The following is a 13044-nucleotide window of genomic DNA, read 5'->3' on the forward strand; positions in this document are numbered from 1 at the left end:
CCCCGACGGATTTCCACGAGGAAATTCGCCTTTGTGCAGCCCGCTCGACGGTTGCGCGTGTACGCGCGGCCCTGTATCGGTCAAAGGATCGTCGGGTAATTTTTTAACGTCAGAACACCAGCTCGTTTGGAACAAGTCTCGTCGGCAGAACGCGGGGACGTGGTAAAGGGGGTTAACATATATAATATACGGGGTGTCAAGTAACTGGTCGTTCAGCCGGATAGAAACTGATTCTATGTCAAAAAATAAGTCGAAAATATAGAAAATTTGTTCACGTAAGGATTTGCTTTTAATAAAATCGACTTTAAATATTCGTCGAGTATACGTGCACTTGATAATGTTTCGTTATTGGATCTCACTGTAGATCATTGTCTCGATTCAAATTTATGTTGATAAAGACCACTAGCATCACGATAATATTTCCCACACTTGAGAGTTGAAAATGCGCAATGAAACAGGATGTAAAGTAACCATAAATTTTATTATAATAGAAATTATTGAAAATGCTGTGCATTCTGCAAAATATATAATTCTGTTCTTCTAATTACATTTCTATGAACGTTTTCTAACGCATTCTGTTGTTTTAATGTATGAAACGATATAATAAGTAGAGCATGCGCTGATTCCCCTTTCCCTTATGCACTTTTAGCTTCTGAGTAGTCGGCCAAGACTTGGAAGGTGTATTGTAGAATAGTAAGGATAGTAGGGTAGTAAGTGAGACAAATATTTTCGTGACGCTGGAAACCTTTATCAACATAAATTTCAATCGAGACAAAGATGTACAGTGAGATCCAATAACCAGATATGGTCAAGTGCACGCGTACCTGGGGAATATTCACAGTCGATTTTCTCGAATACAAAGCCTCATATGAACAAATTTTATTGTATATTTGAAAAATAGTATTTTTTACATAGAATTAACCCCTATCCAATTGCACTACCTGTTACATGATACTCTATGTATGCTATTAATATTCGCTGCCCACACGTGAGCCGTCGGCGATACAATCGAAAATTAGAAAATTTCGTTGGGGGATTGGAAATAATAAAATTTTGAAATCTACACGGTGATTGATGTTATATAGATACGACGAGCTATTCCGATGAAACTATGAGTTTTGTTTCTGCGTCGGGAATATGCAATCAAGCAATATCGAATAAAAAACTGCAGTAAAAATATTATGCTCGCATCTATCTATCAAAATCTACATTTTTGCATTCGAATTCCCGTTAGTTCCCAATTCCGTCCGATTAAAGAACAACCATATTTCAGTAATACGTTCGAACAGGTCGGAATATGTCGTCGCCGAAGGAAGAACCGACAAGTGCATCCGTAGCGGCGTCGTGTTGGCACACGCGGAATGATTCGCAATCCCTCCGTATAAATCGAGAATGTAATGTGTATTTGGAAACTCGCGATTTCAATTTCGATCTACAAATACTCCCGCGAGCGAGGACTATTCTCTTCGAATCGATTCCGCATTTTTCTCGCGGGAAGACGCTCCCGTGGACTCGAAGTTCTTTCTTATCGCGCGTCGAATGCAAGCGTCCTCGCTTAATAATCGGAACTGCGCGTAATTTGGACGAATTGATCGCGGGGCAATCGGATTCAGCTTCGGAAACGCGCAACGTTTAAAACGGAAACGATTGAGGCTAACAATAAGTGGCAGTCGAAAGGAAATCGCAGGAAACTGGTATAGAAGGTGCTCGAAGAATTGCAATTTTTTTAAAATGTAAATGTGAACGAGAATAATCTGCCCGGTGATTCGATCAATTGAAGCGTGAATCTAATTCGCGCGCACTGATATAAGTTTCAAGTAATTTTTCTTACAAACGGAGTTTCACGCGTAGAAACTTCTTTCCGCTATAGCCATACAACGTTTCACAAAGAATCGCGCCATTCCAGTTGCGCCGCGATTACTGAGACACTTTGTATACAGGGCGGGCGGACATTCAAGAATTACTTAAAACTGAAGACTCCGAGAAAGTTCGCTGCGAGTGTGCCGGAAAGGTACACCGCGTTTAATTTAATCGCGCGTTCTGCCTCCGTCTGAATTTGTTTAAATTATGTCGCCGACATTTAAGGGGCGTACGCGACGACGGAGAACTGCGCAAAAGAATTAAAGCGGGAAAGAAGTTTCTTCAAGAACGATTTCGGTCGCAGTGATTGGGAACGCGGCACGTTTCGATTGTTCTTTATCTCGGGAAGAACATTTTTCAGCAGTTTCTATTCGAACTTGAACGGAATTCAGTGAAATTGGTTAGACGAACGGGAATTCATTTGTGTTGTGATGCCAACGCACAAAGGACACTGGAGAAGTTATAAATGAAACTGGAATTTATTTGTTTCGATCATCAATTTGTTCATTTGTGGATCATGTTACAGTGCGAGCAGGGAAGCTGTAATTAAACGGGAGTTATACGAAACCGAGTATTCGAGTAGTCATGTTCCAGGAATCATTATTGTAAAATATCGTTTCCATGAAATTTCGATTCCATGATTTGTTGGAGTTGAAAAGAAGTTTTCATTGCACCTCTGCATCATTTATTTCGACCGATCAATTCGGTGGTTAATAGCGCTGTATTATTCGTTAGGCATTGCGAGTACAGTGCGCAGGATCCGTGCGAAGGGAAGGGTATATGAAAATAGGGTCAACGAAAAGTTGTAGATTCAAATATATTCAAGTACAAACTACTATATCACGGAACACACATTAACAACACCATATTGCAAAATGTTGTAAATACTGATTACAAACGTAAGGGAGCCCGAAGTCTATGAAAACCATAATTATTAACCCTTCGTGGTCTTATTCGCTTTAGACGCGGATGCTTTGCAACTCAAAATTAATTTTCATTGATCGTAAGCTGATTACATAATGTTGCGTACAGTAAACAAATTTTATTATTATTATTATTATTATTATTATTATTATTATTACCATTATTATCATCGTCGGACGGAGCGAACGGTATTAAATGCGTACGTTATACATTAAATTCAAGTTAAATTTTATCCTTCCCTTCTAACATAATTGTATATAACTCGTTCAACAGTTCCCTACTCTATTAATTAATCCTTCGCACTCCAATATTATTCACTAGAAATATGCAACATTTTCTAACGGCATATATAAACAATGTTTTTTCAACGAGAAATTACATAAAATTAAGAAATGAAGATGTCTTATTGTAATATTTCTCGATGGATTATATAAAGCTTCACGATTCCACTGTATCGAATCGCGTGGGGCCTGAGAGTAGCCCCTCGACAGCAAAGGATTACAAGTATACATACAACCGAAACATAAATATTGACAAGAATACCAAAGAACAACACGCGATCAACGCATCGACACGTCAAAAAGCACATCTCCGATCCCTGTATCACCAGTCGAACCCGCTAACCGCGGAAGAAACCCGGCGTTCTATAACAAATCGGTTCGAGCCGTATATAGCCACCGCGAAAACCGCGTTCCCCAGTCACCGGGCGCGCGGCTTCGGTCGCATATTCGCGCGGGAGAATCGCTCCGGTTCGCTCTCGAGGTTCGAATCTCGAGCGGGCCGTTCGACAATGTTTCCGTCCGAAATCGTCGTACGGCGTGCTTGTAATCCGCGTGCGGCTTGCATGCCCACTCCTCGGAACAGCATCGGTGTGCGCGAATCGAGGGGTTGCCGAGAAGAGCGGAAAGAAAGGGACGTAAGGAATAGAAAAGGAAGGAAGGAAGGAAGGGAAGAACAAAGTCGCGAAAGGGTGAAAAGGAAGAGAGGGCGAAGAAAAACTATGGAAAGAGGTAGGCAGAGTAGGAGGATGAGGATGACGGTTGGTGGTGGGAGGTGGGATAAAATCGAGAAAGTCGGTGGTGGGAGTAGGAGGGCTGTGGAAGGGGGGTAAGCGGTACCTGGTGCGCTCGCGCACACCGTCGACGTAGAGGCTGACAGCGTGTGCGCGCAAAGTTCGCCGCTGGAGAACCGAAGGGTGGCGCTGGTATGAGTGTCTTGTTTCGTGTACGTTTCGATGCGTTGGTGGCCCGTCGAGTTGCTGATAGTAGTGGGCAACGACTCTGGACTGGATAGTGGTGGTAGTGGAAAGCGGTGGTGGTAGCGGTGGAGGTGGTTGTTGGAATGGTGGGGGAAGGATGTCGGAGGGCTGCTGAAGTTTCCCTAACGCTCGATGGCGTACCAGTGCGGATCGTGATTCTGTGGGACGTGCAGCGTTGCGACGTTCATAGACTCGATCGTCGGGACGCGCACGAGACGGGACGGTACGGGAACGGGCACGAGAACGGGCACGGGATCGGGATCGGGAATGAGGACGGGTACGTCGCGGAATGGGAATAGCAGGCGAGGCGCGTATCGCGACGTTTGGTCCGGGTTAGAATTGTCGTCGAGATAGAGAAGATCGTGGCCGGTCATCGTGACGATCGCAACGATCGCAACGGGTCATCGACGACAATCGTCGTCATGGTCGTCGCCGTCGCCGTGGTCGTCGTCGGCGTGCCGCGTGATATTGCATCGGCTCCGCGCACGTAGGAAGAGACCGAGGAAGAAACCTCCGAGGATCTCGCGCGCCTGGCAGCCGCTGCGCGCGTGTTTAGTAGTCGTCAAACTTTGTTTGTTCCTTACCCTCTATCTGTCAGTCTTCGCGCCGGAAACCGGACGGGGACCGGAAGGTACGGATCGTCGACACGGGGAAAGGATTTATTTATTTGAGGGTTGCAGGGAAGTTGACTAAGATTCGAGGATTTGGGATCGTTTTCTTATGCCGATGGATACATTCAGTCTTTTCTCGATTGTTTTTTGTTGTATGGACGATAGGCGAATGTATATGTTCTGGTGGTTTTGTATGTGTTATTTAATAAGCGAGAGAAAAATTCCAAATTTGCAACCCTTTGATTCGCATTGTTCTAGGCAGAAACATTTTTTGTGTTATAACCTGTAAGCTATTCAGAACATATATTGATGAAACAAGAAATATCTAAATAAATAAAGACAGAAATACTCAGAATCCGAGATATTCGTGCTGTTACATGTAATATACAAATAGGTATGTCAGCGTGCTTACCCTATTTTCGCGAAAAAGACCCGCGAGAATACGGGAAAAAAGTGAGAGAGAGAAAGAGAGAGAGAGAGTTAAGAGAAAACGGCACAATGTTGAAATGGAGTCTTTTGCATTCCTCCCTATTCCTTCAGCCCCTTCCCAAGTTTCCGTCTCTCGCGCTTCCTTCTTGGATAGCTCTCATTGAAAGCTGCTAGTGGTTTTCTCCGTGTAATTTCCTGGCCCGCTAAAAGTGCGAAAGCGGACAAGCTCCTTATTTTTCAACCTTCCAGCTGGTAAATTAATCATTGGAACGCTTGGTCGGGTTGGAGAGTCGGCATGATTTAATCGGTCGAACTGTTGCACGACGGACAAAACGCGCGCGACCGAATCTGTCGAGAATTATCAGCCAGGTATATACTCTGGAACCGGTGGTACCGAATCGGATTTCCTGGATTTCACTTAGGAGGACAAACGTTTGTTCCAGCCGCGCGTCTTATCGAATCGAGCTACTTAACGCAATTTGTGGCGTCAATCAGTGCAGCCGCTCGCATTCTCCCAACGAGTCCTCGTAAACAATCGATTATTCATAGAAAAATATTGGTCGCGTACGATTTCTCGCGTATTCTCTTTGGAAGGAGGACGAGCAGGAGGCTTGACTAGGACAAGAAGGATTATTAATTGAGCTATGTTTATTAATCAGCAATACTTTCCAGCGTGGTATCAATCGTTACTTACGCAGCGACCGTTAATTGCAGCCGGATCGCAATATTTCGCGACGAACTCGGCCATCGAGAGAAGCGAGCGGGGATGCACGGCGGGATAAAAAAAAGAATGCAAAATTTATGCGTCCACCGTGTCATTTCAAATCGAAAATTGGACCGTGAGCGGCGCACGCGGCGGACAATTTCGATTGTTCGTCCCGCGGCGTATCCCTCTTGGGAAAAATGTAAACTGGTACCCGGGGCAACTCGTTCGCCGGCCGAGCCTTGTAAAAAATGTAGCCGCGCGTTCCGTTGGCGATCGATCGATCGCGGCGAGCCCGCGGTACGAGGCGAAACGGCCACGACGAACCTTCCACCGATTTGCTCTTCTCCGTTCCGCCGATAATTCATCTTTCGTCACAGACCGCGCCAGCTAAACGGCTGACCGTCGTGACCTCGTAAAAATTCTCCGACATCCACCGGAACGACCCTCCGGAAGTATTGAATCAGCTCGTGGCTGAGTATCGCGTCGTGATCTCTGCAATACGCGCTTCACCTCTTTATCAATTTTTATCCGGACACACAGTTCGAGCGTTACCTTCTTCGTTCTATTCGATTTGGCAGTGGCATCTCGTACGGAGTGAAGGATTGAACGATGCGTGGTTGCGCCCTGACCTTGAACGCTTGAACAAACCATTACGTCGTGGTAATCGCCTGTTGATTCTGTGTCGATGCAAACTGCATCGAATCCCGTCGCATAATTCATCGAGCCTTGTCAGTGTCTCTCGATTCGCTAAAATTTCTGTAATCTAATAAGGTCCTACAGCGCACAGGATGAAGAAAAAAGATCCAAAGCCGCCGAGCTTTTCTTCCGCAACGCGTAAAAGCTTTATGAATTTTCCGTCCATGCTCTTTTAAAAGCAATCTCTTATCCTGTGATATGTCGAACCTTAATTTCCTTGAGAGGACTCTTCTCGGAGGGCAGTATAGAAGGATCGAGCGATGGTCGAGCGCAGCCGATGCGTTTCCTTGGTGACCTTGAGCGCTCGGAAGGAACGATTACGTGGTGGTAGTCGTTCGCCATCCTTGCAGCCGATGAAACGGTCGATCGGCCTGGCCGGTCGGCATCGGTGGAAACTGGCTTCGCGGCCGATCTCACCGGGTTTTATCCGGATCTAAAACCCGGTGAACAGAGTATGGGGCCGTCAGGTGAGCGCCGCGGAGATCGTAAAGAGGCCGACGGTGGACTCATTGTCAGTGGTATTTCCAATTGGCCCGTTGCGATCTCTTGCGAGGAAACCGGTTCGACGACCGGCTCGCTTGCTGCTTCGCCCTCTCCTCCTTGCCTCGGTCGTTCTCTCTTACTCTCTACTACCATCGTTCCCTCCAGTGATTCCAGCCGCGAGTTGCCTCGTCGTCGCCGTGTCCCTTCCTCCTCTGGTCCGCGTCACGAGGAGCTTGCTCTCCGTCGTCATCTTTCTCTCGCTCTCACCCTTTCTCTGTTTTCGTCTCCCTCTTCCTCCGTGTATCTTCCCTCTCTTTTTCTCCTCTCTCTTTGGCGTACCTTCGCGGCCCACCTTCTTCGCGCCGGCTACTAGTCTCTACCTTGGGTTTCAGTGGTTACGTGCGGGACGTGTTGCTGCTCCGATCGAAGGACGAGCTCGTGCAAGATCCCCGCAACGTTCGCCGCGCGAGGCCTCCGCCAGGGGAGCACCAGGTGCGTCCAAGGACCATCGATACCGCTCGGACGAGCAGGAAGATCGGCGTACACGGCACGCGAGATCGAACAACAAGCCTCCAGGAGATCTCGCTGCGGTACCGTGCGCAGCACCACGATCATGTTCACATGGAGAAGGCTCGAGCGACAACGGTAGGAGCTAGAGCGTCATCGAGAGGATTCATCCGAAAACTCCAACCGATTATGCGAGGACCTTCGACGAACAGCTAAGAATCTGCCTGCGAAAAACAGCTGTCAGCACGGAAACTTCTTCCACTGCGGTCGACTGGTGAACTTTTCCCTGCTGCTTGAAGACTCGAGTAGCGTCGGGCGCCGGGACAACCTCTCTCCGCGGAGAACAGCGTTCCCAGTTCCGTGGAGGAGACTGGCGTGAAACCTCGACCGGCCGCGTCTGTTTCTTCCTTTGTTCGCCGACCCTCGAAATTCCCTCGGACTTCGAGGTCATCTTCCTTGAGACCAGGGGGTTAACAGCGAAGATTCCCCATCGACGTTTCAAGGGAACTGGTTCGGAACAGGTGTCTATTACGGTCTCCCGGTTTCCAAGACATCTACTAAAAGAGGGAGCGAGAAACGATCCTCGGACGATCGAAGGTACCAGGTCGAAAGAAAAGTATATATCATGGAAACTATATCCAATCGCTATTAATTTCAAATATTGATGTTGTATATGTGTGCTGCATGTGACCCCCTAAATTATTCGGTGTCTATTTAAAAACGCTCCAAGTGTATATCGAAGAATTTCTAAGCGACTTCGAAAAGACATTCTCAAAGTGGTCCAATCTCGAAACCTCCAAGAAACTTCTCTACCGAAGAGGCGCAGCCGAAGAATCCCCTAACAAAGAGATCCTGTATTGAGGCCGTCGCAAGAAACCGCTTGAACGCTTGATTAATCGTCGGAGGGTAGTGTTGTGCGGGGACAGCGCGATGCGTCGGAAGGTTTGCTCGCCCCGGACCCGGGACACCGTCGTTTCCTGTAACGGAACCGATTCCGAGCTGGAGCAGCAGCAGCAGCAGGTCGCGGCGATAAGACGCGGTGGACGCGACCATTAAGGGCGGAGAGAGGAGAGAGAGGTCTGGGCCGCGATTATCCGGCGAGAGGGAAACGCGCGGGAGTCGCTGCCGCGCGCTCGCTCTGGGTATCCGGCGACGAGGGTGCTTGAGGGAGAGAAAAACACAGAGGGTGGTGGTAGGTGTCTCGGGGGTAGGGGGTGGGCGGCGGGAGGGTGGGATGGCGAGAGAAAGCTGGCGGCGCGCCGTCAGTGTTTGAGCTGTCGTGATTCGGACAACACGTACGCGCGCGTACCGCGAGTGAGAGAAGACGCGATCGCGAGTGTACGAGCGGAAACGGAAGATTCGTTCGATCGGTTCGCTGGCCACCGCGCACGGGACAACGAATAGTCCGCGGGGATTGCGTGCGCCGCGCGCGATCTCGTGCCCGATAGAGCCAGACGGTTCGTCGTTCGCACGTTCGCCGGTGACGCTCCTCGTAAAAGTGTTAACGGAACTACGACGGTTCGTTCGTGCCGGTTTTTTCGGGTCGCGGTGGAAAACCGGGATCGTACTCGCGCGTGATCCTCGATGGTATCGTTCCTCTGAACGATCCTCGCGAGTGGAACAATCAAGCAGAGGCGGGAGAAGAGGCCGGCCCGTTGGTGTCGGGGAGAAGGTCGATCGTCCGGTGATCTCGATGATCCTGTGCGGAACATTAATTGGCAGACGAAGAGCGGAAAGACGTGACGCGTCGTCCGGTTCACCGCCGCTAGACGGCAAGGGGACCGTCCAGTGAGAACGTTTCGCGTAGCGCGCGTTGATTTATCGTTGTGACCCGGCAGTCAAGGCTGATCGGATTTTCATTCGGCCGGACTAAACGGGCCGCCCGGCGCCGGGCGGACGATACTCGCGGACACCATGGATTGGTGGTTGCGGGGACGGATTATCTACACCTACCTGTTATGGGTCGTCTTCAAGGCTGCCGCTGCAGGAGGTTTTTTCGGTGAGTGTGCTCTTCTTTCGCTTTGTTACCGCGATTCTTGCTGGGTTGACACGTAAGTTCTGTCACTTGTTTTTTATTTTTCGGATGGTTGATTATGCGATGAGCGTAAATTGAGGATGTTTATGATGTTACGAATTTTTGGTAGCAAATTTGTGATACTTCTACGGTGAACTCGTGTACTGAAAATTCATTTTTAGGAGTTTCGTTATAGTGCTTGTAACGTAGAGATTAGTTTGAATTTCGCAGGAATAATTTGCTTTCTGTTATGATTTGTTTGTGGGTGATTGTTATAAGCATACAACGTCCGCAGTTTACTAATAGGTACACGTGTAGTGATTAATTTGAACAAATTTGTAAATACTATTTCGCTTATATTATTCTATACGACTCTAATTTTACAGTAGAATTTATACATTCGTCGGTAGAACGCGAGAAAGATTAATTTATTGGTTCCTATGATACCCGGCGATACAATCTTCAGAAACGTGTAGCATTTAATTTGCCGAATCACTCGTTGCAGTAAGAAATCAGCACATCGCATCACCATGTAATTGTTTTATTGAGACTTTGTTAGTTATTTGATTGAAAACCCCATTGTATTATATCAAGTTCATAATTATGAAATAACGTAAACGCGTTCGTAGTTTTCGACACGCATTGATACGAAAAAAAAAAAACTTGTAACGTCGAGGTGCATCGAAATTTATGATTTCCCTAATAATCTGTGGCGTTTTAAACAAATAGTGCACTATTAAACAGATGACATTCTTAAAGTTTCTTCTACACAGAAGGCGATTTTATGTACATACTCTAACGTGTTTTCCCTGTTTTTCCGCATCTCATGTGTAATGTTGCTGCGTTAATACCTCATTGCCTGATGCGGCTTCGCGGACGAGAGATTGCATTATGTTTGCGATACTTTGTGCACGGCGCACCGTAAACACAGTGTTTTCCTTCCCGCGAGAGAAGACCGCGGTGTTTACAGTTGAACGAAGCGAGTCACCGCGACACGGTTTCTCGCGAGTCACGAGATTGCCAGAATCCTTAATTACGTTTCGCCCGGTATTCGGCGCACTCGCGAGGCTTGCCTTCTTTTTCGTCGAGCCGCGTTACACAGAAATGCACGGAAAATGAGCGAGCCATTGAGAACCCAAGTGGCCTGACAAAGGAAGTCACTCGCCGATTATAATACGCTTTCAGTATAATATTCTACTCAAGAAAGTTCTAAATACCAATCCTTTGCATCCACAGCACACGTTGAAGAGATTACTCTCACAGTCAGGTACGGAAAACAGACTAAACGAAATACCTCTGAAACCGTTGACCATAATAAAAAATGCACCATCCACAGATTCTCTATCTTTAAGCAAAAGATTCCCCGATAAACATGTAAAATTCCCTAAAAACATTCCCAGAATTTTCAAAAATATCTACCTACTTTTTATCCTTTTCGCTGCTCATTAAATGACCTCTCCTGTAATATACATTTAACTAACTCTTACGAATCCAAATAACAAGAAACTGATTGTTAAAGTAACATTAATATTCGCTTCCCTGGAAGCAGAGTTTCCATTCATTTACTTCGTTCTCCGAACCGTCTGTTCAACGTAGCGACAGGAAATAAATTCGCAACAATAGGGTCGTGATTCGGAGGATGCGCAACGGCGAACGCCGGGGATCGGTGTTTTCGAAACGATCATTCTAGTATTACGCGTCCGATTGGCAGAAACTTGAGCCGGTGCGCGAAAGCTTTCCCGATAATTGAAAAGCGCGCAGCCGGTCGGCCGGGGAAAAATGCTCGCCCTGGCGTTTTTTCGCGGTGATAAACAAGAGACCCGCGGTAACGCGATACGGAATTGCCTTAACCTTTTCATTGGCCGGGACGGGCGAATACAAAAGATCCGGTACTGGGTCAACGACTCCGTCGATGCGTGCCGCGCGGCTACGGTTAAATGGAACGGGGGTAGCGTTTTTTTCCATCGATTACCCCGGGCGCATTCTTCAGCTTCCGAAACAGAGGAATCACGCGCGCCGTTATAATTCACCGTTGCCGGTTGCCGCGGCTGTTGAAAATGAGGGGGCCAATTTGACCGTAAATAAAACCGTCGGTCGATATATGGAATCTCGCAGTTGCTCTTATCGGAAGACTTTCTGGCCGCAGTGTTTCGAAAACAACGGATCGAGAAGCTGCTCGAACGATTGGTCGTTGTTCGTTTGTAAATACTTCCCGTCGAATCGCGAGCATGTTGAGACACGAAAAACTGCGATTCTTGCGAAGATAATAGGCGTTTCAGATCGAAGGATACTCAGAAATATCATGTATGCCGTTTAAAGTCAGCCTCGCATTGATAATTGTTCTCGGAATTCATTATCCTATTCTCTTTGTCGTCCGTGAGTACGTAGAACGTCCCCGTAATCATGGTAAAAATGGATATTTCTTTACAAAGGATTAGTGGGAAGCGAAGAATTAAGCTTTTTCAGGAATTGCGTCGTTTTTCGAGGTAATAGAGCACGAAAGTGCACCACACGGGTGTTTAAGTGTCTGCGGGAAGTAGAAACAGTCTGTTGCGAACAGACGATACAGTGGGTTGCTTTTTACAGTACTTTTGGAAACGACGAATTATACTGAACAATTTTTTTCTACGTTTCCAGCCGATTTTTCGTATAGAATCGAAAAAGTTACATTGAATTTCTAATATCGTGAAGCGGGTTGGAGATATCGGTAGTTGGTTACCCGAAATTGATTTCGTAAATCATTAGCAAAACGAATTTAGCAGAATGTTAATAATGCACGAGGAAATACCGTTTGAGTGTCATTTCACCGTGACTAAACTTAATTAAATGTGCCAGTAGTTTAGTAGAATTAAACTGGTCCTCGTAGCAATTACTTTCGCTTTATCAGTGGATAGTGTGCGTCAGGGTCTAATTGTAAGTTAATTATCCCGGGCACTCCAGAAGGAATTAGGCTCGCCATAAATAGAAAATGAACGCTTATTATTCGATCGCGATTCTGTCATGCGCAGTACGGCACAACAATCAACGGGCGTAGATATCATGCGGCCAGACACGCGATAAGCAGCTCCAATTATATTGAAACTCGGCGACGCGTGTATGACATCCTGCAAACAGGACCATTATTGAGCGTTTAAACAGCGGCGGCGGCGGCGGCAGCAGCGGGGAAGAATTTTATTCGCGGTACAATTGAAAAGTAGGTGAACTCCTCCTATGAAGTCGCGTATTACCATGCAGCCTTTGTCTTCGAGAGAATTAAAATTGAAAATTCGTTGATCAAACGCGCATTCAATTTATATGTCTAACCATTACCCTATGCGTTCCCCCGATATAATATTTACAAATATCGACAGCGCTCTTTGTATTCTTTGTTCCCCGAAACAATTAAATACAAATTGCTATCACAAAGAACAGCGGAATCAATGAAACAGCAGATAATACTGTCAGTGTTCCTTGGAAGTAGAAACAGTCTTCGATCGACAGGCAAATTAGCCGCTTGACAAACACGAGTGCCCAATCGAGTTTCAAATTATATCTTCCCGTGGACGAAGCTCCATAC

The 13044-nt window shown here is 46.7% G+C and overlaps 1 protein-coding gene across 8 annotated transcripts in view; it reads left to right on the forward strand.

The window, feature by feature from the left end:
- The first annotated feature begins 8753 nt into the window (after positions 1-8753).
- Positions 8754-13044, forward strand: part of LOC116426600 (putative receptor-type tyrosine-protein phosphatase mosPTP-1) — a 519051-nt gene continuing 514760 nt past the window's right edge. For all 8 annotated transcript variants that reach the window (XR_004234947.2, XR_004234948.2, XM_031975761.2 and 5 more), the window contains exon 1: positions 8754-9473. Coding sequence is in view for 6 of the 8 variants with exons in the window: in XM_031975761.2 (XP_031831621.1) it covers positions 9389-9473 (85 nt within the window). In the remaining 2 variants the exon portion in view is untranslated. The remainder of the gene's footprint in view (positions 9474-13044) is intronic.

This window comes from Nomia melanderi, chromosome 6 (assembly GCF_051020985.1).
Source record: "Nomia melanderi isolate GNS246 chromosome 6, iyNomMela1, whole genome shotgun sequence".
In the NCBI taxonomy this organism is placed as follows: Eukaryota; Metazoa; Arthropoda; class Insecta; order Hymenoptera; family Halictidae; genus Nomia; species Nomia melanderi.